Source organism: Macrobrachium rosenbergii, chromosome 2, assembly GCF_040412425.1.
Source record: "Macrobrachium rosenbergii isolate ZJJX-2024 chromosome 2, ASM4041242v1, whole genome shotgun sequence".
NCBI classification, from domain to species: Eukaryota; Metazoa; Arthropoda; class Malacostraca; order Decapoda; family Palaemonidae; genus Macrobrachium; species Macrobrachium rosenbergii.
Window position 1 is genome coordinate 89,302,248 of NC_089742.1, and position 27,654 is coordinate 89,329,901.

The 27,654-nt window shown below is 35.0% G+C and overlaps 1 protein-coding gene across 1 annotated transcript in view; it reads right to left on the reverse strand.

The window, feature by feature from the left end:
• Positions 1–27,654, reverse strand: part of cno (adherens junction formation factor afadin) — a 696,676-nt gene that overhangs the window by 218,404 nt on the left and 450,618 nt on the right. The window contains 10 exon segments of the mRNA XM_067122056.1: positions 4,146–4,268; positions 4,908–5,168; positions 9,309–9,449; positions 12,512–12,644; positions 15,925–16,079; positions 16,357–16,456; positions 16,896–17,041; positions 23,830–23,932; positions 24,644–24,817; positions 27,246–27,413. Of these exon segments, the coding sequence (XP_066978157.1) occupies positions 4,146–4,268; positions 4,908–5,168; positions 9,309–9,449; positions 12,512–12,644; positions 15,925–16,079; positions 16,357–16,456; positions 16,896–17,041; positions 23,830–23,932; positions 24,644–24,817; positions 27,246–27,413 (1,504 nt within the window).

The window sequence follows — 27,654 nt, forward strand, 5'->3', positions numbered from 1 at the left end:
TTACTTATGCCCAAACTAATCGTGGGCCACTTGACCTAACTTGTATACAATTCTATACAAACATGTATTGTATTGAAAACGTACTTTATTGATGCAACGAGTATATACAGACAGGTAAAGAAAGAGCTTTATGGATGTACGTCAGTACAGTAATGTGAATTGTCAAGCTATGTCTAACAACGACGTGTATAGCATACTCTTAGCGGTTCTTGAGGAAGCTTACCAGATAAGGAACCAAATGACGTGCAAGTCTTTGATAACATTCACTTCACCGGCTTCAGTGCTTTCACGGACCTCTCAGGTCTTAACCAACTTGCATCATCACTAGGTACATAGCGAGATTTAATCCCACATAGCCGTGCTGTGGAATCTTGCTTTCGGAAACTTCTCAATTTCAAGAAGTCTGTTTGGAATATTAAGGAGGGAAGGTGCGTACGCGCCCGGCGCTTTATGTTTAGGCGTAAGTAACCATTAATACTGTGTATCACAGAAAGTTTTGTGCTATACTTTTTGGTGCACTTTGAAATAAAAGCATGGTTTTAAAGATTTTCTTTATTAGCTTTATCGAAAAATATGAACAGAACTTTGGAAAAATCTCTGAAAGACGATCAGACAAGCCAACGATCGTTTATTGCTACGTAAACGGAAAATAGATTCGCTATGATGTGGTTCCGATGACAGGTATCACGAGGAAGGACGCCAACAGATTTGACTGCTTTACCTCAACAGCCCCACGAGTAAGAACAGCTCTACTTTGTTATTGGGTTTACTCAACAGTCACCCATATTTAGCAGATAAGGGAAACCCATACTACAGTCAACGTGCCATGTCCTAAGATGGAGGCTATGACCTGATCTTTAATGTAAGGAGGTACAGCTAATTCTTGAAGTCTGCTTTTTAATCATTATTATATGTCTCTCGGCAAGTCTGACAATGTACACCTCAACAAAATTTAGTCCTTCTTTTACATTCCCAACAGTTCAAATTCCTAGGACAAAAAAAAAAAAAAAAATAAAAAAAAATAAAAACTGCATACAACGAGAACTGCCATTCCCGTTACCAGTGAAGAGAAGAGGGTTATCTTGAACACTACCGAGCATCCCGAACACCTAAGAGAACAGAATTCATGAAAAAACAATTTAAGAGTCACCTTTTGACAAACGCCAGGTGCTTAATCAACATAACAGGACAGAGAAATAGGTTCCTTCCCACAGTGCATGACTCGTCAGACGGACAGCTTCATAATGCACGATTTCTAGATAGGACGCCAAATTCGTAGTAGGCCTCGGTAAAACCGACAAACAATGAACAGAGACCAAAGAAATATTCTTTTACGTTCCGAAGAACTGTCAATAAAACATCCAGACATGTGAAACAAATTAAAGTAGCAAAACGCCAAAAAATAGTTATACAAAGAAATTGATATGGAAAATATGTAATCAATACACACATGCTATATATATATATATATATATATATATATATATATATATATATATATATATATATATATATATATATATATATATATATATATATATATATATTATATACATATATATAAAATATATATACACACATATACACACACATATATATATATATATATAAAATATATACACACACATATATACATATATATATATATATATATACTGTATATATTATAACATATGAAGCAAAAATGTTCGGTGGTTGAAACAAAGCGCCCTGAACACACTACCATACTATGACGAGAGAGAGAGAGAGAGAGAGAGAGAGAGAGAGAGAGAGAGAGAGAGAGAGAGAGAGGCACACAATGTCGAATGTCAATCAGAAGAGAAACAAGTGAGCAACTCAATTCATGGTGATTATAAATCTACCGACTACAGTACTTGTTGCTTATGGCCGCAATACTTAGAAGAGGGGCGTCTCGTCGTCAGTCGAAATGGCGCGTAACCCACAACACCGCAACCACGACGTAAAAAACGCTAGACGCAGATCGCAGCGTTTCTGTTTCGCTTTACATGACTCAAGTAACCATCCTCCCTTTCGATCTGGGAGGCCTTAAATATTTAGCAACAATAACGAAAGCAAAATATGAGCGGATTACATAATAAGAGCTAGTCATATCGAAGGTCATCTGATACATTAGTCAGAAACCTTATAATTAGGTTAAAATTGTGCACATTTTTATAACACAAAGCAAATATTCTTGTAAAAAGGGCCATGTTAACAATTAAAGGGAGACGTTTAAAGCCAAGAAAAAGTCTTCGGAGTCTTGATAAAAACAATACATCTGAAAGAAATGGAACTTGGCCAATTCTGCGAATCTATACTCTAAAATACATGCTCCATTAATCTGAAGAAAACTGTCTAATTTTGGCTCTAAAAAAGTTACAAACTCGCTTATACAATTAAAAACTGAATGGTAAAATTCGTCAATAACGTTAATGTAATAACAATTCTACCTATCAACAGGGAAAAATCAATCCACGCATTCTACTCCCAGATCAGAGTCTCTAGTGGCTAAGTGAACTAAATTTTACGTTTAACTTAAAGGAAAACAGACTGAGAGAATGTGCAAGGGAGGTTGTGTTGGGCAATTAAATTGCCAGGCGGGAACACATGAACGCGAAGGAAGGTATAGTTGATGGGAGTGGAGCGCCTGGAATGAATGGAAATGAAGAGTGTTGTCGGTACGCATTTAAAATGGGTTTGATTGGTGGGAATATGTAGTCTCCAAAGTAGAATATTAATTACTTTTACAATATATGACACATGAAAGGGTGAACAGTTGGAAAGAGTTTGTTAGACTTATACGGAAAGGCGAGTTGTTACTTGCAGCGAGGATAAGAGCAGTGACTGAATTCCTGATTATCACCGACTTGAAGATAAAACGAAATTACGCTGGAGAAAAAGGGGTCATGAAGTAGCTAAAAATGTCATAAGGACAACAAGCTCAAGAAAAAGACAGCAAGAGAACAAAGAAACGACGGATTAGGAGATTTATATACACGTAGCATCAACCTATTGTCTTCCATTGATCCCATGAACACACTATCTCAAAACACGATATCTATTCTTTCACCTGTACTAACCTTTTTACCAGAGCTGAGCTACGTATCTCAATAAGTCAGACATTTCCAAAACTTTTTCCACCTCATACACAACAGAAATTGTTCATTGCAACAGTTTCAAACTTCATCTTTCATACACGATTAACATCCATAATGAAGAGTTGGCTTGACAATCCCTTCAAGCATTCTCACCTCAGCTTCTATACATTCCAGTTTTCTCCAATCGTCTGCACACACTATGCTACCTTCCTTGCTTTCATTATTCCCTCCTCCTACCTTCATCCATTACATTTTATCTATCTACCTATATGAATAAAATGTTTTTTCTATCTTACAGGTAATCACCTGCTTCCATTCTTCCACCCTCCTCAACTCACATTCATTCACTGCTCTTCCTGCTTTCCATTTACTCTCAAATCATCACTCTTGTTAATATCTACAGTCAACTGCCATATGGGAAGTAAGCACTGAAACGAAGGCAAGTAATACAGTACAGCTGAAGGTGAGGAAATGTATTTACATCCCATCATTTCAATAAGTACCAGAATAAGTAGACTTTGTATTCTTGAAGTTCAGCAGGCAATCATCTTAATTTCTTGAGTACTACTTACCCATCTTTAAAACTTTTATACATTATATAAGTGGCATGAACACTATCAATCTACAGTTTAATATAAAAAGTAATCTGTACACTCTACAGGGTTACTTCTTAAAAGCGTGTCTTGCAGGCACACTGTAGATGGAATGAACTAAAGTTTATTTGCAATATCTCTTCGGCCCCAGATGCACTGCTTTCTGTTTTGCATGACCTGTTACCTTTAGCCTCTTTCCATTTAAGTAATTTCTTCAACTTCTACTTTACTGCATTCCAGTTCCAAGCGTCATTTAGGAACAAATCCTTAAAGCGAGCTCTAACAAAATCCGGCATTGTGACTTTGAGGTTTCAATATACTAAATTAACGTATAATAAGATTGTAATTGTTCTGTAATATAAGATTGCAAAACAATAAGTGAAAGTCTTTTTATTACTTTAAGTGTAATAGTATTAGGGTACCCAATCAAATTGTGAATGATCTCCACACTTACCTTTGTAGCAACTATGGACAAGCCCATGCCATTATTGGATTTCTGCAGTTGGATGACATGGATCTCAGGTTCCCCACGTGGAATTGACATTGATCGATTACTCATTACACTTGGACTTCTCGGCTAAAATGAAAGACAAAATAAAACAATGTTACTATAAGTCAATGTCATCACATCTATTGATACACAGAAGGTACAGCACATCTGTTGATATACTGTAATACTCTAGAATAAATTGACACTACTGACTTTACTTAAATAAATGTTTTTCTCAGCTAAAAGAAGTTTCCATAAAAAATGTAATCTTTATAAAGCAATAAAAAGGCAGATGTGATATGCTAACTTAACCTGATATACCAGCACTGTCTTGTAATAACAACAACCTGAGTTCATCTTTGCATATTGCAAGCTAGATTTTCAGCAAACAAAGGCAGCACAAGCTGCAATACCGTATACATAAAATCCAGTGTTTTAACTCACGACATTGCATATAGAAACTTCTAATAATTATATTTAGAATTATGTCTGAAATTTTATTTCTAAGAAGGGGGAACAAGAACACAATAACCTGAACCTTTATACAGTATTATGCACCACAGGATAATTCACTCTTCAATTACAATGTCTGAACATCACTATTAGAACAAATAACTGAAAAATATCAGACAAATGTTGTGGCAATATATGAATAACACTAAAGTTGTGGGTTAAAAAGAAAAAGTCTAAAAAAAATCATGATACATGATCAACAGGCTAACTTACCCCAGGTGGAACCCTAACATCTTGTTCATGCATGTATATCGTCCAATACCCAGATGACGATGGCTGTGGATTCATTCTACAAAGCCCAGCATGCTGGAGAGGAGTTAAAAATTCAGCCAACCCAGAAGGAACACCTCGCACAATATCGCACGAATATCCATCCTCTGGTAAAAGGAATGGTAACTGTAGGTCAACTTCTTCCTTTAGTTTCACTTCTCTACCATCTTCCCGAGCTAGACCATCAGCTGTGCTTTCTGCAACCTGGTGAATAACAGAACAGATAATAGAATGAAAAATTTCTAAAAAAAAAAAAAAAAAAAAAAAAAAATGTAAAACTTAAATCTTTATTTTGACCTTTTGTTTTCCTCAGACTCATCAGCAATCATCATTTCAAGTACAAACAATCTTGTTAACCAACAACAGAAAGTACAAAAGTAACAGTTATCAAATGGAAAGTCATTAAGTTACTGTAATCCAAAGTTAAACATTATAACATATTACTCGTACCTGCTTGTAAGTAATTGGGAAGCATGTCAATGTATTAATGTCAACATGAGTAAGAATATAGCATATTTTAACAATCCAGTTATTAATACAAACTGTAATAAGCTTGCTTAATAACAGTGAACAAGATTGTTTTCAAAACAATAGGTACGAAAAGCTTAAACAGCATTGCCAAATCAATGAAAACAAAATGTCTGAGATCACAAACTATTTTATAAAGCAGACCTCAGAACAAGCATCTAGTGTGTCTCCAGGGTAAAGAAATTTATATTTAAAGAAATGTTCCACCTCTTCTCTGGTCTTCCTTTTCACACAGTGTAGTTCTTGGCCTCTCTCTCTTCCACATTTGCTCTTCTTATGCATGTATACATATTGTGTTCATTATCATGACTCGTTCAGATCCTTATATTTTTAGGAATAAGTAACATACAACAATTCATGGCTATGAGAATTCAAAGATCTTATCACATACAATGTGGCAGAAAACACTACCCCAAATGTGAATCTTTAAAAATGTTTTCCGTTATAAATTACTTATAATGTTCAGGACTACACACAAGAAACATGTAATCTACGAGGAGATACACTGCTATAAATAGTAAATACAACAATTCTGCGTGTACGTACAGTACGTTGAACTTGTATGAAAATCCGTATACTGTTCATACATCTCGAAATGCATAACCTACTAAAGTGTTTTTATTATTAAATGTGAGTTCATACAGGATTCGCATATCATTCCCCCTAGTATACAGACACTTTTATTTTACTTTGTGGTGTGCAACTGTTTCAAGTGCTGGGGAGAGAGAAATGTAGAAATACCTCGACACTAGGTTCACTGCTCTTTTTCTCTTTCTACTGTGTAACATTATTACTGTATTAGATTTTGAAAAGCTTATTTTCGTTACTCTTATTATTATTATCAGAGTCATGTTTATTAAAGAATTTCAGAGTTAAGAAATACGCTGTAAATTATCATTATAGCATCATTATGTTTTTAAACTCGGAATTCGTTCTTAAATAAGGACAAAAGGTGGAGCAGGAAAGTGCTCAAGAAACTCAAAAGCCCGGGACAAAGAGAACAGCTTGAAAGTGACAGAGAGAACAGTTGACAGATAAAACAGAGAAAGCAACAGCAGTGATGATGCATTACAGTTACCATCACATGAATTATATTCATAATGAAGTACTTTATCTCCCTTATGAATGCTTTTCCTGTGATAGTGCAACATTCTACAGACCTTATATTATTTGCATTTATATGCAGCAAGCATTCAATCAATCTTTAAAATAACACAACTCTATTACTGTACTAGTTCTTCCAAGCTCCTCTATTTAAAGCTAGGTATTATAAATAATTGTATATTACTGTATATGATACTGGTACAATAATACAGCAGGATACACTCGCACACTGCTGTTCATTTGTGGAGGAAGTGAGTTCCATTCATGGGAGGTTATTATATTCATACAGTACTCAAGTATTACAGACGTTTTCAGTGGACAAGAAGAAATGAAAAAAAAGTCACTTTCAACTGGAAAACTTTCATTATCCACTGAAAAATTTGAATAGCAGCATTTTCAGATGTTAGTTTAACCATGACCTTGCAGTACTTATTTAAGTGAGTAATCATAATGATGATATGTTAGTTCCATGACTCAAATATCAGGTCTGCAAATATTAAAAACAAAAATATCATACAGCTGGCCAGCTAAAGCAACTCAATAAAAAAATTATACGAGTATGTCAAATTATACAGGTAGTTATTACAGTATTAATATTCTGTTATGCACTGATGACTTTGGTTAAATATTACACAAAATAAAAGAGCATTATATAAGAACCTATGCGTACAGTGAAGAAAAGCAAATAAACAGGAAACATCACTGCACAAATCATCTCTCATAAAAACAAAACACTTAGAAGGGCAGAATTTTTTATGAAACCCTCCTTTTGTATTAGAAAACTCAATACAGTAACAGCTCACTTTAATTCACAAATGCAGAATAAGCTTCCCAGGCTTACTGGGGGTAAAAATATTTCTGGATTACGTTTCTTATCTAAATAAATGTCACACGGAACACATGTCAGAATTAAGGCTTAAAAAAAGATGAATTGCTGTATGTTACTTATTCCCAAAAATATAAGGATCTGAAAGAGTCATGATACTGAACACAATATGTATACATGCATAAGAAGAGCAAATGTGGAAGAGAGAGAGGCCAAGAACTACATTGTGTGAAAAGGAAGACCAGAGAAGAGGTGGAACATTTCTTTAAATTTAAATTTCTTTACCCTGGAGACACACTAGATGCTTAACGGGACACTAAGAAACAGTAGTAACACCATGGACAGTCGAAAGATAGTGAATGATACATGACCAATGACCAAAAGCATCCCATAAGTAAACTGAGTAAAAAATACAAGATGCATCCAAAACATAAAGCATGTTCTATACTATGCAGCAGACATGGGAACTGACAAAGAAAACAGATGAGATTTTCAAAAGTATGAAGAGAATCCTATGATATAAGATATAAGACTTGGAGAGCACTGGCAACGTCACATAACAATAAGATATCTTGTGTCCAGTGGATAACAGATCAAGACTTCAAACACTGACATTTTGAACATGTGATGAAAAGGGATGAGAAATCTTTAGTCAGGAAAGTGGTACATATGGAAATAGCAGGACTAAGATCAGCTGGAAGACAAAGCTAATTATGGAAGAAAGGCAGTGGTGAGGATGCGAACCAGATGGGATTTCAGCATAAAGTGCACAAGACAGAAAAGTTGAGAGAGCAATTTCATATTCAACGACATAAAAGGAATATTTGATGTAAAAATACGGTTGATGATAATGATACTGTACAAAGAAATTAACTAAACCATAACAGAATGCCAGAATTGACACTTGTGATGTAATCACTTTTAATCACCAAAAATACAGCAGTTTACATGGAAGCTGAGTATAGTGAGGTTACTGAAAATTTTTATGAATATTTCCTAATAATTTAAAAACAACTTATTCAATTTAAATTTTTACAGTACTCTGTTATGGAATGAATCTATGTAATGATATATCCATCTCATTAAAAATCTGTTTATCCAATTTACATGTTTAAACTGGCGTATTATGTGATATATTGATTAATTATCAATTAACTAATTCAGCTAAGTTACTAGGAGTTGCTGAAACAGATTTACATACACGTTTGGGTAACAAAAATGCAGTGTGATGAAAGAGTTTTGAAATGAGTGACATGCACCATTAATTTCCAATATTATAATTTTTGTCCCAGTTTTACTTAACTACTCCTTGTTGTATTATTGTTTAAAGGTCTCTGAGTTGTTGTCGCTGCATGCAGGATAGAATGATGAGCATTCAGAAAAGTGTTAACCCACTATTTGGCCCTAAGTTTAGGCCTAATATTTTGGCTACATTGCTATTTCTTGTGTAAATGCTTATCTAATGCAGTAAGCTTTTACCTTACTAAATGTATGACATATTCTTGCTCATTTCCTTCATGCTCTTACATATTGCCTTTCTTTTCTTTTATGTATTCTCATATTTCCCTCAATGTCACACATCACATTTCTAAAAAAAAAAATTTCTGAAACCCCATATCAACAGGACACTGGCAGTAGGGTCAACCAAAAATGAAACGACCTATCGAAACAACAAACGCTTGAGGTGCCAATTAAATAGATCTCAGAGATAACGTGCATAAATAATACAAGAATAATTATAACAACTTACTGCAGAAGACTTGCGTTACGTGGCAAATTAATGCCTGGTTCATTAAATTATAAATAAAAATAAAGAAACTTGTACAATGACTGAGGTTTTTAAAAATACTTGAAATAAATTCAAATAAAATTTTTTAAATACTTACAGCTACTACATTATCAATAAGGTCTTGAGGTATTCTGGGTTCATCTGAAGCAGTCTGATACTTTTCTAACAAAGCACGAAGTTGCAGGGAGTTTAGCTTGAAGCAAGTTGATGAAATAGTTGCTATGTCATCTGGTGAAGACTGAAAAGAAAATGACATATTTACTTTTAGCTTTCTTTAAAAGAACGCACACTACAGTATAAAGTACTTCAATGCACAGCTATAGCAGATTAAAAAAAATTTTATATTCAAGCACAATATTCTTAAAATAAAAACCTAAATATGAAAAGTAAGACAGCAAATATAAATCTTCAAGAAGACAGAATTGTTCGGAGACATTTATTGATTTAGCTGGTTTATCAAAACAAGCTGTTCATTAGCTGATTTGCAATAGCCTCCCATAGAAGCATCTGAAGAAATGAATGAGAAAATAACTCTGAGTTCTTGACAACCTTTCTGTAAGGAAAGGAATCACAGACTATTTTATTATGTGGAACTGCGTAGTGCTAGTCCACGTCCTTTCTACTTAACCTACAAAAATGTGTGCTCATCTTAAACAACAGCAACAACAATAATAATACAGTAATAATAATAATAATAATACAAGGGAAGTCTATCTCTAAAGGCAACATTATTAAAAATCAGCAGCTGTGACATTGGCATTCAGTTTAATAGCATCTTCTTTATTCATCTTATTACATTTCCTTCATTAGCATAAAAGCAATAAGGCTGATGAAAAGAATATAATAAAAACGGAAGACTCTAAATAAGCTGCAGGCCATTAAAACAGCAGCTGTTATGTATAATATTCATAATATTATACAGTAATGACTGAAGGAAAGTCTAGTTCTAGGAAGCATATTAAAATATAAGTGGAAAATTGACTATGTAACAGAATTTATGATGACATGGAAATATATATCAAAACAATTTGTTCTTGACTAAGCTCTCCTGCTAATAATAAAATTAAGGTAATTATGAGCATTCATTATACAACTGAAAAACAGAACACAGTATATTTTTAATGAATTTGAAAACCTATTCTCAAAACTGGGGATAATATTGCAAAACCTTCTAATAACTAGTTATTTGAAAACAGAAAAATCAGTATCAAGGAAATGCAATGAACAGTGTAAGAAGGGCACAATCCTGAACTGTAAACTCTCACACACTACAATTTTGTATTATTTCTCTTTATGTCTCTTATGCCTAATCTATTTTTTTAATTACACATACACATACAGCTTACAGCACATTTTCCAAGTGGATCACCACAGGAGGGTACCGCTTTCTGTTTATCACATAAGGTTCTTACAGTGACACAGCCCCCAAAAGGTGCATTGCTCTCTACCTTTTACTTTTCATCTGTTCCCATTAGTCCCTTCCTTCCCACCTATCTGTCCAGCATCTCAAGCTTTACCCGACTCCAATTTTCAGTTCCCACTTAAAAACTTTTGACATGTGAGTCACTGCTCTCGTTAAACTACTTTATTATAACAAAACCCACAGACATACACACTAATAAGATGCATTTCTTTATACTGTATTAAGTGCACAATTAATTCCCGAGGACTCATTCAGACTCCCCCGAGTCCTCACTAAAGAATACAAAGGGAATGCCACACCAATCACTCAAGGTTTTATGATGCAATACAAACAAATTCACCCATAAAAGCCAAATTGATTGACAGCACTATTACTCACATTAATTATGCTAAACAACAATAAAGCATCACATTAATTACCCTAAATGACAATAAAACATAAAATGAACAAAGTCCAGTGAAGGCTTACAAACTTCGGTTATGTATTGTGTGTATAAACTGTGTACACAAAATACATAACCACCATATCAAAAGAATATTCTAAAAGACAATAAAATATGATGAGAGCTTCAGTGTTAATATAAACCATGGCAGCAATGGGTTTAGTAAGACTAACTGATCAAAAAGGAGCACAACCATTTGGAGAAACTTTCAATAAGCACCAGCAAAAGAGGACAATTAATATACTTTAATATAAAAAGGCTTGTGTTCACTTTAAATATTTGGAATTTTGTAATGCCACCAATTTAAATAAAGGCACATCATGAGTACAGTTGGCCTGTTATTTGTGAAACCAAGTAATTACTAACATGACATCTGTAACTTGCCTTCAATGGAAATATGTGACTATTCTCAGTAATTTATATGCTTACAAATTAAATTACCTAGATCACTACGAAGAATAATGCAGATATGATCATCATCATTATTGCAAAGCTATTTATCCAAACTGACAAGCCAATTTTCTTCTTTTCTTGCAAGCATCTGGCATAAAAGATCTGGTATTTAATGTGGAGTAAACACTAAAAAAGGCAAAGAGGCAAATCTTGACAGCCCTAAGTAAAGAGAGTAGAGGTATGGATGAATGGTAAAAGATTAAAAGATGAAAAGCCACAGAGCTGGAGCCTGAGATATGCAGCAGAGTACCTTCAGCATTGCCATCAGTGTGCCATGCAAAGAATACTGTAGAAGGGTACAATACTGAAAAGTCTGAACTGTTAATTCTCAAACACAACAATTTATTACTATTTCTCTTTATGCTTCATATGGCGACTGAGTTATCACTGCATAAAAGTCAGGACCAAAATACGGCAATAAAAAAGCGATTCATTTCTATATTATCAGATAAGCCCATAAAGCCTACATTAAACAAACAGTGATGCCAACTGTGACAAGTCCTAAAGTCCCCTTAAGGAATCTATGTGACCGACACGCAAAAGGATGGAACCTACTAAGAAATCTTTACTGTAGAAAAAATGGTTAATGAGAGTTTTGAACATCAACTGTGCAAATCAAAGCTGAAGCCCAGTGACTTCTTTTTCTCTCAAGTCAAATGTATCTAAAACACACTGCTTAAAGTATTAAACCACATTCAACACAGAGAATATTATTACCTTATCATATTCAATAAGCATCAAATAAGAATGTATTTAATCTTATAGCTTTAAAATGAGTTCATGAAATAAAGAGCTGCTATAAATTTGCTATTTCTGTAATAGTATAAAATTTGAGCCTAAAAACTTTTATCCCTTATAGAAGGTTCACTTAATAGTTTTTCATTTTTATTTTTTTATAAAGAACTTTGATACCTGAAAGAAAAAATGAAGGCACATTTAATAATCTGTTGAACACTGATGGGGCACTGTTTTTGATAATTACCTTTTGTGAATGTAACAACATAGCTGCTTGTGACAGTCTTGCCAAATGACAATCGGCAGCCAACTCGAGTCCCTGCTTCTCTGCCCACAGCTCAATGCGAGCGAGACGTCGTTTTAGTCTGATGCCCCAAATTCTGTGATGAATAAAAATATATTTTTACAAACATATTCTTTATTTTTATCATACAATACTATACTATATACTGTACAATATACCGGAGATGGCAGAAGGAACTGTTTTCAGTTATTAGCATCATTCTTTTATTAGACTTAGTTCAATAAATTTGTTTAGCAACACTTTTCAAGTTAACATTTCTGGTGAAGGCTACATAAATTCATAGTGCACCTGAGTGTGAATCCTACACTACAAACTCCACAAAATATGAAAATTGCTGATAATATTTAATCAATATCAAAGCAAAAATAAAATTCCTGTATACTGTATTCCAGTACTGTAGTGTATTTACAATTTCTCGATGCACATCATTATGGCAGAGGAACAAATGATGTCTAGCAGGTCCACAAAGGAGAAAATTTTTAAAAGACTTATCAAGATCCATCCCTAAAGAAGTATCACTGGAAACAATATCTTCATCCATCCCTAAATGATTATCACTGGAAAGAATATCTTCATCCATCCCTAAAGAAGTATCACTGGAAAGAATATCTTTATCCATCCCTAAAGAAGTATCACTGGAAAGAATACCTTCATCCATCCCTAATTAGTATCACTGGAAAGAATATCTTCATCCATCCCTAAAGAAGTATCACTGGAAAGAATACCTTCATCCATCCCTAATTAGTATCACTGGAAAGAGTATCTTCATCCATCCCTAAAAAAGTATCACTGGAAAGAATATCTTCATCCATCCCTAATTAGTATCACTGGAAAGAATATCTTCATCCATCCCTAAAGAAGTATCACTGGAAAGAATGCCTTCATCCATCCCTAATTAGTATCACTGGAAAGAATGCCTTCATCCATCCCCAATTAGTATCACTGGAAAGAATATCTTCACCCATCCCTAAAGAAGTATCACTGGAAAGAATATCTTCATCCATCCCTAAAGAAGTATCACTGGAAAGAATATCTTCCTCCATCCCTAAAGAAGTATCACTGGAAAGAATATCTTCATCCATCCCTAAAGAAGCATCACTGGAAAGAATAACTTCACCCATCCCTAAACAAGTATCACTGGAAAGAATACCTTCATCCATCCCTAATTAGTATCACTGGAAAGAATATCTTCATCCATCCCTAAAGAAGTATCACTGGAAAGAATATCTTCATCCATCCCTAAAAAAGTATCACTGGAAAGAATATCTTCATCCATCCCTAAAGAAGTACCACTGGAAAGAATACCACTGGTAAGAATTCATCCATCCCTAGTAAGAAAGAATATCACCACTCCCTAAAAAGTATCACTGGAAAGAATACCTTCATCCATCCCTAAAGAAGTATCACTGGAAAGAATATCTTCCTCCATCCCTAAAGAAGTATCACTGGAAAGAATATGTTCATCCATCCCTAATTAGTATCACTGGAAAGAATATCTTCATCCATCCCTAAAGAAGTATCACAGCAAAGAATACCTTCAGCCATCCCTAATTAGTATCACTGGAAAGAATATGTTCATCCATCCCTAAAGAAGTATCACTGGAAAGAATATCTTCATCCTTCCCTAAAGAAGTATCACTGGAAAGAATATCTTCATCTATCCCTAATTAGTATCACTGGAAAGAATATCTTCATCCATCCCTAAAGAAGTGTCACTGGAAAGAATATCTTCATCCATCCCTAATTAGTATCACTGGAAAGAATACCTTCATCCATCCCTAAAGAAAGTATCACTGGTAAAGAATAAGTATCACTGGAAAGAATATCTTCATCCATCCCTAAAAAGTATCACTGGAAAGAATATCTTCATCCATCCTAATTTAGTATCACTGGAAAGAATATCTTCATCCATCTAAAGAAGTATCACTGGAAAGATGTATCACTGGAAAGAATATCTTCATCCATCCCTAAAGAAGTATCACTGGAAAGAATACCTTCATCCATCCCTAATTAGTATCACTGGAAAGAATATCTTCATCCATCCCTAAAGAAGTATCACAGGAAAGAATATCTTCATCCATCTCTAAAGAAGTATCACTGGAAAGAATACCTTCATCCATCCCTAATTAGTATCACTGGAAAGAATATCTTCATCCATCCCTAAAGAACTATCACTGGAAAGAATATCTTCATCCATCCCTAAAGAAGTATCACTGGAAAGAATACCTTCATCCATCCCTAATTAGTATCACTGGAAAGAATATCTTCATCCATCCCTAAAGAAGTATCACAGGAAAGAATACCTTCATCCATCTCTAAGGAAGTATCACTGGAAAGAATATCTTCATCCATCTCTAATTAGTATCACTGGAAAGAATATCTTCATCCATCCCTAAAGAAGTATCACTGGAAAGAATATCTTCTTCCATCCCTAATTAGTATCACTGGAAAGAATATCTTCATCCATCCCTAAAGAAGTATCACAGGAAAGAATATCTTCATCCATCTCTAAAGAAGTATCACTGCAAAGAATATCTTCATCCATCCCTAATTAGTATCACTGCAAAGAATATCTTCATCCATCCCTAAAGAAGTATCACTGGAAAGAATATCTTCATCCATCCCCAAAGAAGTATCACTGGAAAGAATATCTTCATCCATCCCTAAAGAAGTATCACTGGAAAGAATATGTTCTTCCATCCCTAAAGAAGTATCACTGGAAAGAATATCTTCATCCATCCCTAAAGAAGTATCACTGGAAAGAATATGTTCTTCCATCCCTAAAGAAGTATCACTGGAAAGAATATCTTCATCCATCCCAAAAGATGTATCACTGGAAAGAATATCTTCAATGTAATGATACATCAATTTACAACAAGCTGAAAATCTGAAGGGAAATTGTTACAGTTATAGGTAATCCACCTGTGTATGGATAATTTCCTTATTTGCTCTATGATATGGATTAACATGTTCTTAAAGATCATCTTCTTCGCTGCATTTTACCATCTCATATCTTCAAAGATACAGTATATACTATATTTGAATTTTCAATCCATACCGTACCATTTTTGTGTCCAGTGAAATCATATACTAGCTTATCATAACTTCGCATTTTTTCTTAAGTGATGTGAATCTGCAGTTGACAATACTATTATCTTTGAAAAAGTCACCAGTGATTACTATATAACAATATTACTTTGCCAAAAGTCTGTCAGTGGTTTGGTCTCTAATCTTCACCAACACAATAACTACCGTATAATATTACTGCTACGTTACTATGCGGTAAAAAGACATCATGAGATAATAAGGTAATACTCTATAAGGTATTTTGAGGTCAACGCAAACTTTCAACTCACCTTGTACAATAGTTTGTATGAGAGTCGGCCACAATACGATTAAAAACCCACATGTTAATGAAATGGAAAAGTTGTGAGAACAGTTGGATGGTTAGCGCAGCATTGACACGACACCTCCTTAGCAATGCCATTGTGTTTGACAAAATTGATAACACCTGAAATTCAAAATAAAAATAAACACTTTAATATCATTTGCAAAAAAAAAAAAAACATATAATAAATATAAATGAACTTCACACCAAATATAAACATAACCACATATGAGTCTTTCAGTCGAGAAACATGCCAAGCGCCATCCTGAGCCATGGGTATTTTTAATTTAATTTATTACATATTTTAAAAATGTCACTTGGCTTGTTTCTCGACTGAAAAGCTCATATATAAATGCTGTTTCAGAGAAAAGTCTTATCACATAAGAATGTTAAAACTCACATGAGCTGTTGATCCCTCTTCCTCGTTTATATCATCTCTGTCTTCCAAAAACATTGGCAGTGAAGTTGATAATTCCGTTTCCATGCACTCCACTAAACTCCTGTATACAAACAGACACACACACACGATATGTAGTGTACAAAATAGTATAAAACATATATTAACAAAATTAACCATCCACGATGAAGCACTGTATACTGAAATTTTCAAATTTGAACAGCTGAATTTTAATAACCAATTCAGCTTTAACACTGTACAATTAAAATCTCATATACAAGTAAAGTTTCTGGTTAATAGCTTAAGGAAACCTATGGGAATGATACATCAAATTAAGTTATTTGTGTCAGGAATTTCACAAATTTTTAGGTATCACACGCTTATTTATTCTCAAAGCTGTTATTTACTAATTAACAAAGATTCTATACGCAACACATCTATTTACTGTAAATCTCTATCTAGTATCAGTTTTCTTATGGAAAGGCATCATTGCATACAAGAAAAATAACTTAAAAAACACTTTTTATGCATGAGAGATATACCTGAACGCAACTTGCACTGCTTCAGCTAAAATGTCTTGGGCATCTAATGAGTAACCACATATGTGACGGTCTTGTTTTAGGAAGTGTAACAGTTCGGAAGCATTTGCCATCCAGAAGGCCAAGGAAGTAGGGTCACCATGACGAGACTGCAAGAACGGCGTCAAAGGCAATGTAACAGTTATATGCTGTAGGGCATTTTTAGTATGACACCTCATCATCAAAAATCTTTTAATCAGACTGAAATAAAAACAAACATTTCTGCAAAACAGAAGAATTATTTTGAACTTTAAAAAATGATTAAAACAGGCTTGTGTGTTAAAATCACCAAATACTTAATAAACCTAGGAAACTTTACACCATTACCAATTCCTACTATCATTTGCTAGCCCTTTTCCCATGCTATATAAGCGTGTGTGTGTGTGTGTGTGTGTGTGTGTGTGTGTGTGTGTGTGTATATATATATATATATATATATATATATATATATATATATATATATATATATATATATATATATATATATATATATATATATATATATATATATATATATATATATATATATATATATATATATATACATACATACATACATACATACATACATATATATATATATATATATATATATATATATATATATACAAATACATACATTATATATATATATATATATATATATATATATATATATATATATATATATATCGGGTGTTTCAAAATTAGAGCCCCCCTCCACAGAACAAATGTACAGTTATGAAGTTTTCTGCTATAGCCTATCTCCAAGTACATTATTTTAAGTTTCTGCTATAGCTTATCTCCAAGTACATTATTTTAAGTATCTATTAAACTATTTTTTATTTTACATTTCTTGTATTTTCAGACTGAGTGACAGAGTTACATACAGCCATGGCTAATGACTCAGAGGAAATCAGATGGATTGACCGAATCCAGGCTATAACCTTCAGAGAGGTCAGGGATGCTGGCACATCCTTCATTTCACGTTCCTGGATAGTTAAACACATTAAAAGAGATGAATCCTTTGTTAAAAGAAACTGGAACAAAAATCCATATGACTGTCACTGTGAAACGAGTGAGAATTTTGGAAGGCCTGAAATCCTTTCTCGAGTCAAAAGACATCATAGCTGAGGCAGTGGGTAGACCAAGAAAGTCTTTACGTAAATTGGCGCTTGAACTAGAAACAAAAAGGGGAAAGAAGAGAAGTTATAGTGCTGTATATCATGAGTTGAAAAAATCTGGTATCAAGCCATTTCATGTCATCAGCAAGCCCAACATCACTCAGCAAGAGAGAGAAGACCGTGCATGGTTTTGTGGTTCATTTCTTAAAGATTGGGATGAAGCTGACTTTCTCCATGTTGCCGCATCAGACGAATTCTTCATTTACACAGTCAGGAAGCCAAATCATAAAAATTACATCATTTGGGCTGCAAAGTTGGATGATATCAGCCATGACGTGTGCTACCGCCAAGTTGTGAAATTTCCTGAATGTTTGGGAATTTTTCTCTGTTTCACAGCCAAACAGTTAATGTGGATCATCAAAGAAAAAGACAGTCACAGAATGGCGAATACTTCAGAGAAACTGTGCTTACTGGTGGAGTATTTCCTTTCCTCAAAGATCCTGAAAATGTGTTATCTGTTGAAGAAGTCGCATTTTTGCATGATAAGGCACCATGTTTCAAGGCTCTTCAGACACAGGAGCTGCTTCGAAACAGTGGTATCGATTTCTTCTGGTCAACTGAATTTCCAGGTAGCTCCCCTGACCTTAATGTGTGTGAAAACATTGGTAGTATCTTAAAGGATCACGTGGAAGCACGCACAGTGAACTATGATGGTATACCAAGCCTCAATGACCTGTGAAGAGAGGTGGCCGAAGTGCTCAGGGAAATGGAGTTTGAGTCTCATCTTTTTTGCGATTTGCTGAAATCATACCCCTCAAGAATGCAGGCTGTGGTAAAGGCAGATGGAGGCCACACAAAATATTAAATACTCAGAGAGAAACTTAAATAAATACCTGTTCTGAATTACTTTTCTTTTTGTCCATATCAATTTTAGTTTATGCTGTAGAGGGGGGGCTCTAATTTCGAAACACCCTGTATATATGCATATATATATATACACATATACACACATATATACATGTTTGTATATATATATATATATATATATATATATATATATATATATATATAATCATAATAAGTAAGCTTCTAAACGTCCCTTTAATATCAATTCGCTCTACCTCGGAAATAATATATTTCCATATATGTTACTGAAGGGGAATTTTTAGTTGATAATAAGTTCGTCGTCCCGTGGGCACGTGGACGACGAACAAGTAGATTAAACGCATCCACTTAATATCAACTAAAGTGGGTTCCCTTCAACTATAACATATATGAAAATATATTATTTCGAGTAGAGCGAATTGATTATATTAAGACGTTTGTAACTTACTGATTGTATATGAATCACAGTGATGTGATAAAAAGTCATATATATATATATATATATATATATATATATATATATATATATATATATATATATATATATATATATATATATATATTATTGTTATTATTCAGAAGATGAAACCTATTCGTATGGAACAAGCCCACAGGGATCACTGACTTGAAATTCAAGCTTCCAAAGAATATTATGTGTTCACTGGGAAGAAGTAAGAGGAGGTAAAGGGAAATACATAAAGAAGAGATCCCACTTATTAAAAAAAATAATAATAAATTAACAAATATATAAAATGTATTAAAATGCAAGGAGAATAGTATTAGGTAGTAATGTATTGCAGTTTCACTTAAACATCTGAAGTTCCAATTGCACAACATCCTCTGGGAGGCTGTTCCAACGGTGTGATGAACAAAGGACCTCTGAAACTGAGAAGTCTGACAACGAGGGACAGTTACTGCACATGGTGCTGCTGTTCAGCGAATCTGGTTGCTCTTGGCAGATAAAGGGGATCAGGGATCACTTATGAATGTGAAATATCTCTGATGAAATTCAACTTGTGAAAAAGTGACAAACAAGAGACCATCTGTCAATGGTCCAAGTCATAATTACTACTATTACAGTGGGAAACAGAAACCTACCACCACGAACCACTCTAAAAGAGATAAATCTCTGGCAGAAGCAGACATCCACACCAGAGAACAGTATTCTAGTAAAGGGATTATAAATGACCTAAAACAAGCTGCATCGTTATAAATATATGAGGCCTTACAAACAATACCTTTCGTGCGGCATGTGCTGAAACTTTCATTAGATGTTTCTCAAAAGTTAAATGTGAGTCAAAGGTTACACTTAGAATAGTTAAAGCTTCAGACTCGTTCAGCAAAGTTCTATCCACCTGAAGGAGAGGATCGGGTGGGAAATCTGTACGAGATCTGTTAATCAGTAGTGTTTTTGTTTGCTAGAGTTCAGCCTCATACCCTACCGACTACACCATTCCCTGATCTGGTCCATGTCCATGTTCTCATAAGTGGAGACTACTACACCCGCAAGTGTTGCATCACCAGCATACTGAACAATCTTGTTTTCCACCCAACAACCATGTCACTTGTATACACTAAAAATAACAGTGGATCATGAACACTACCCTGTGGAACTCCACACACAATAGATCTTGGTTCACTAAAGATCCCGTCCACAGCAACACACTGGTGCCTACCTGTAAGGAAATCTTGAAGTAATCCTAAAACATATCAATCCACGCCAAGATTCTGAAGTTTATAAAGAAGTGCCTTGTGATTTACTAAATCTAAAGCAGCACTAAAACCTATCTGAATTACTCAGCACTCAACACCTTTACCAAGGATCCCTTGCAAATGGCATATCAAGTCCAAAAGAACATTGCAGGTACCTAGCTGCTTCCTATATGAATATCGACTATCAGCCAACAATCCTTTAGATTCAACATACTTATATAGTGGCTTAAAAATAAGTTTTTCAAGAACTTTGGAGAGCACATGGAAAACAGAGATTGGCCTGTAGATATGCCACTCTTTGGAGCAGGCACTGTATTACTAAGCTTGCGCTCGTCCACAAAGATACTATGTTGACATAAAAATCTATAGAATCGACTAAACTTGGGAGATAATACGCTAGAAACTTTTTTAAAGAACAAAGGGAAGAAACCATCAGGGTTTTCTCTAACCCAGCTGTCAAGATTATCCAGAATTTTCTTAACATCCCTGGGCAAATTTTGTAAGAAGAGGTTCAGGATAACAAGTATCAGCGAGAGGGACATCCTCAGCTTGATGAAGCAGTTTAACCTTTTCCCTAGGGCCAGTAGCCAATCTACTATCATCTGTTAGTGGCGGTGGAATGGAAGACAAGCATGACCCAGAGATAGATGATGCCAATCTGGTCCACCACAGATGAGGCTGAGTAATTCCCTCAAGTTTCCTCTTCAAGGAATTATTGTAATTTCTCTCGGCTGTATGGTAAATTCTATTCGCAGGACTGTAAGACTCAACGAAAATGGTGTAATTTTCATTTGAATGATGAACAATTTCGTCTCCATGCATTGAATTTGGTCTCTTTGTCATGGCAGGCTCATCTACATGCATCATCAAATAGCTGGTCATTTGTTCTAAATTTGATGACCTTCCTAGGGACATATGTTATTAAAATAGCCATCAGCAGTTCATTTAACTCCTTTTTGGGATCAGGATCTAATATAGCATCTGAAATATTAAGTGCCTGAAAAGCTTCAATAATGCGATTTCAACCCGACCGTTTTTCCAATAGTGAAATTAGGAATATACTGATTGACAGATATGTCCATGATCAGAAGTGCCTATATTATTCACAGACCTTAGACTTCACAATAGTTGGAACATCTGTGAATATATCTAATCTATTACCAGAATTGTGCGTGTGTTCCTCAATTAGCTACACAAAATCAGGGGATTCACAGAACTAAAGAGCAGACTGGCCATGTTGATCTGTGGAATTTGAATTTAGCCACTCACTGTGCTTTGCATTACAGTCTCCACAAATAATTAATGAAACTTTTGAATCCTGTGGCTGAGCCATACTAATCCTTTCCAAACGACAGTTACATACAGAATCGTCGATATTTGGATTGCCGTATACAGCAAATACATAAACATTGTAGAACTTACCGAAAATTTTAAAACAAAGAACTTCATGGCAACTACACTCCAAATTTTTCTGACGATAAATAGGTCGTCTGGAGTTAGAGTATACAGCCATACCTTGTGTGTGTGGGATATTACAACGATAAACAAAGTCAGGGCCATCAAACCCCAGGATTAAAAACTTGACATTTGACTTGTTACTACTTACAAGTCTCAGATACAAACAACAAATCACAGTTACGGGCACAACCCTAGAGATAAAGAAAATTTGACCTTAAGCCCCGAATATTTGGGTAGCATACTTTGCAATTTTTCTTGCCGGAATGAGTAATAGGCTCAGGATCCAGCTCAATGTCTCCAAAAGAATTAAAATTAACAACATAAAATTAGAATCAAAACTAATAAATAAACTTATAACTGTAATACTGTAAAAATCACCAGAACAATAAGCAACAATGCCATCAACAACAACAGTACATTATCTACAAAAATTCTGTTGAGAGTATAAATATACGTCATCATACATCAATGAAAAATGCACCGGAAGCATCTGGTCAACAAGGTGGGGTCGGTATACCTTGTAAGGCAAAAGAAATTTGCCAGGTTTACCACTATACATTTTTATATATATAAAAATGGATGTATGTGTGTGTGTGTGTGATGTTCCAGCATAACTCTGAAATGCACTGAGCGATTTCAACCAAACTTGGTCTACATATGACTTACTATCTGGAAAAGAGTACTGTGGGGGTAAGACGTCACTAGCACCAAAGGGCACCAGAGAGTGCGGGGTTGGGAAGGGCTTCCCTGAAACGAGGCTGGTTCTACCTGCAGACTTAGTAACTAAATAAACTCTATGGGTTTATCATACCTCATTTTGGTATACATATGGCTTACTATATGGAAAAGAATACTGTGGGGGTAAGACATCACTAGCACCAAAGTAAAAATAACTGAAAATGACAGATATGTGTCTAATCCATAGCTTTTGAGCTTGCTGAGATGAACAGTGATACTCCCAAATGCCCTTCAAGTCCATGTTCAGCCCCGATAGGAAGGGGGGGGAGGGGAAAAAATAAAATGTCAAAAATAACTGACAACAGCTGATATTAGCATCTAATCCATAGTTTTCGAGGTCGCTGAGATGAATACTGTAGTGATACTCCCAATGCCCTTGAAGTCCAAGTTCAACCCCGATAGGAATGGGGGTTGAGAAGGGGTAAAAAAAAAATGAGAGAGAGAGAGAGAGAGAGAGAGAGAGAGAGAGAGAGAGAGAGAGAGAGAGAGAGAGAGAGAATTTATCAGTTGTCATTCAGATTTTTCCTGGGCAGCACGGGTTGGTCAGCTAGTATATATATATATATATATATATATATATATATATATATATATATATATATATATATATATATATATACACAGTATACACATACTACATTCAAGATGATCCATTCAAATTGCCAGCTTCTACAAAATTTTATCCATTCATTGTGTGAGCTAAAAAAAAAAGGTAAAATTGCAGAAAAGTCGTGCGCATTAAGCCTATTTTCGCAGGCTGCAGCCTGCTTAAAAGCCAACCTAAGACATATTTCAACAAGGATGTACCTTAATTTAATCTTCCTTTGACTTAACGTGACCTAGGGCTCCATGCCCTGACATGGTCAAGGGGCTTTTTCCCCACTGGGACCCGAAAGTGACATCTTGCACAGCAGAATGGTGTGTGCACCTATTCTGTAGTATTAACAAACAAATTCTTTTATAAGTAGCAAAAAGATTTGTGACAAAGATACAGTACTCACATGAATAACATTCTGAACCATTGCTGCAACTTTAGTGAGCATCTCTGTCAATCGATGCGCTCGTTCTGTGGGACTTAAATCGGGTCGGTAATGAGTTGACGCTCTGCAAACAAAGAAGAGGCATAGGCTCATCAAATTTCTCATAAATAAAACAACAGACCATTTCCCTCACAATAATCTTTCAATCCATAAACGCACACACAAACTATACACACACACACACACACACACACATATATATATATATATATATATATATATATATATATATATATATATAATATATATATATATATATATATATATATATAAATATATATATATATATATATATATATATATATATATATATATATATATATATATATATATATATATATATAGTTGATATCACAAGTAAAGTCCCAAACTTCAACCAACCTGAGTGGTCGTATGGGAGGCACATCAAACTCTAAATCCCAATCCTCATCTTAACAAACTGTTCCTCGCCAATTACAGACATGCATACAAATTGCAAGTTGGAATTATACAATGAAAAGTGTCACTGTCGTAAAAACATGGCAGTCTTTTCTACTAGACTTTTAGTTTTCTCATTATCAATTTAATGCTCAGCAATAAACAATTATTGTAAAAGTTAATATCACGCTGAATATGGCTGTAATTTGATTCATTAAGTATATGAATAAACGGTAATACTGTAATACTGAAAAATAACAAAACCACTTTCTAAGATAAAGTTACCTCACTCGGGCAACGACAAAATAATCAGAATATGAACGCGTGAAGACTTTGCAGAATGCTCATATTACTTTACCTGAATCTTGCAGCCATGTAGAGAGTGTATGTAGGGGCTAGTTTGAACTGTACATCTGTGGGGTCCAGATCTGTGGTGATGGTGTGCAGGAAGGCGTCCTCACTCTCTTCTCGGAATTCAAGAACAGCAGGAAGAATGGGGTCGCGTGCAGGTGGGTATCTTTCGTAATTACCCCTGCAAACCACAAGTTCGGTATAATGTTATCCACTCTCAATTATGGCTGGACATTGTGGAAATGAAATCCACTAATATTCATTACATATTACAAAAAATAAAGCAAAAATCAAAATATCAAATACTAAGACATTCAACCACAACAATACACTTTGGTACTGGAATTCATTAATCCACTAATATTCATTACATATTACAAAAAATAAAGCACAAGTCAAAATATAAGACTTGGTCATCGACACAACTGCATTTATTACATTATTCTTCCATCTACATAAACTGCGTATTACTAGAACTGTCAATAAAAATTATAATTGGATTAATACAGCTGGGCATGCTTAAAATATCTGGTGTATTACCATATACTGTACAAGTACAATTACTATGTCAAAATGCTCAATGCAGAAATGCTACCGAATTCCACACAGACTGAGTGGAGTGGAAGTCACTTAATATGCTGTACTCAAGAAAAAATGAGACTACCTTCACCTCTAAAATGAAAATAATCCAAAACGAAAAATCATGTGAGTAGATCTGGAGAGTTTTCCACAATTCATTACGGACGCAGCATAAAGCAAAGCAAAGCAAAGCAAAGTCTATATGAAGTGTCTACTAACAGAGTTATATATAGGAAGTTGCGAGACGAGTCATGGAGAGTCAAGCGTGGTAGACTTCCAAAGAAGGTCTACATCGAAGAAGCAGTTAAGGAAAGCGAGAAGCTAACTAATGTCACAGTCAATACTAATGATGACTTGTGTGCAGGAAATGAGAAAACGACAGACTTCACTTATGGTAACTTACATTACATGACGTCTGTTGGTCCTATAGCTGCATGAAGATTAAAACAGAGATCATGCAACAACATATCATGCATTATTTCATTGACATCTGACAATCAAAACAAAACATCATTCTAGAACAAAATTAGGAAGAAATATTGTCTTCGCCGCAGGCTGATCACCATTTTGCAGGTGGTAAAAAAGACAAGAATTTGTAAGAAATGAGACCAAGAGATTAACCGTAAGGACCTTGTATATATACTGTATATAAATAAAGAAATAAAGAGGCAGTAAATTGTCACATACAAGGCTATGCATGAGACCCTAATAAGTACCCATCAGGAAGAAAGAACATGCAAGAGCTTCTCTGGGATATAATTCAGATTATTATAATATTAGAGTACTGTAATATACAAAAACTTTTTAATTTTGACTATTCACAACGATCCTTCACAAATGCTAAACTTTTTTTTATAACATCACTGATATCCTTCCAACAGAACTCTGTCCTCTCCTCAACTTCTAACTTGTTACTCCTTCACAAATCCAAACATTCCATTGCACCTCCATACACATGGGTGGGGTCAACAGCTCCTTCATACACTACTACTTCAATTCTTGCTTCCACAGACAATCTTCTTGATCAAACCTTTTCAAGAGCTCATCCTACCATTACCAGTAACCTGTACTCCGAATATGAGCCAATATGAGCCATTCACTACCATTCTTCTGCAATTAATTCATTCTCCATCCTCCTGGCTTCCATCTACCATCATAACATTATTTTTGATAATATTTATTTCTATGTCTCCTTTTACAAATATTCCAACCTCTTTCTGCAGATCCACTTCACATTCGCCAACTGATACTATTCTACAGATTCAGGCTACTCACATTCCCACCCCTTTTCTTCTTTCACAGACTCTGCAATCTATTAATACTCATCTACTGTACTCTATATCGTTTACATTAATATGAATGAGACAGAGTCACACCTGATCAAAAAGCATTCAAGTAACGTCGCATCAATCGCAATTGGTCAGTGTTGATGTTATCTGGTATCAAGGAATTTACTCATCAAAGCAACTCTTTCTTTCAAAATAAATGTGGAAGTCAACAAGCAGATTATAAGGAGAATGGTAGCCATCTTACTACCCAGCCCATCTGGGCAGACAATTTACAGGTTCAAAATGGTCTTTGCTTTCTGTAAATTATTAAACCCCGAAGATTACTTTTTGCAATGAATTTCCTTTCTTGAGACCCCAAACAAAACATCGAACTAGGGGAATAATCTGAACATATCCGAAAACTGGCTACGATAATAAATCCACGAAGAATGTCTACGGTCGATAAAATTTTATTTCAGTGCCGCTACAGAATGATCTGTAGTATACCAACGTCATATGAGTATATAAGATTTACCCAGAAGACCCCATGCTGATTAAAGGGAGATAAACTCTCTCTATCTTTCTTCCCTCAGAGTCTGTGATAATCAGATCACTACAAAATAAAGAGAACGTCTAAATCCACCCATGAATCCAAGTTGACAGCGGATCAGAGTGTCATGTCATTACCAGAGGTGTCCAAGAAGCACCTGTCATGAAAAAAGGAGCATTAGCATTCGCAACTTGTTTGTTCAAAGATCTTACCTGCCCTCAAAGCTCTGGTCAGCCCTGTTTGGACGTTCATGTCCCGAAGACCTCGAGTTTCGTGAGCCAGCCTGAGAACCCGAGTGTGAGCCGGCATGCGACACTGTGTCCCCCCCTGCCTCCATCTTCTCCCCAGGTCCCCCTGTGGCAGCCTTCTCCTGCCCGGACCTGTCAACCCCGGGGATGCTACATGCTACATGCTACATACAACATGCCACACCCACTGTCTAGAGCAGAGGAACTCGATAGAATTCCAAAAAATGTGAGTGGAATGTTATCTTATGTACACCACTCTAGACAATGGCTAGTGCCCATGGGATTACATACACAGTACAGGAAGTGATGGCAACTAAACATTTAACAATAACACAACTGGTGTCCTGACTTTAGTACTTCTAATACCCTCAGG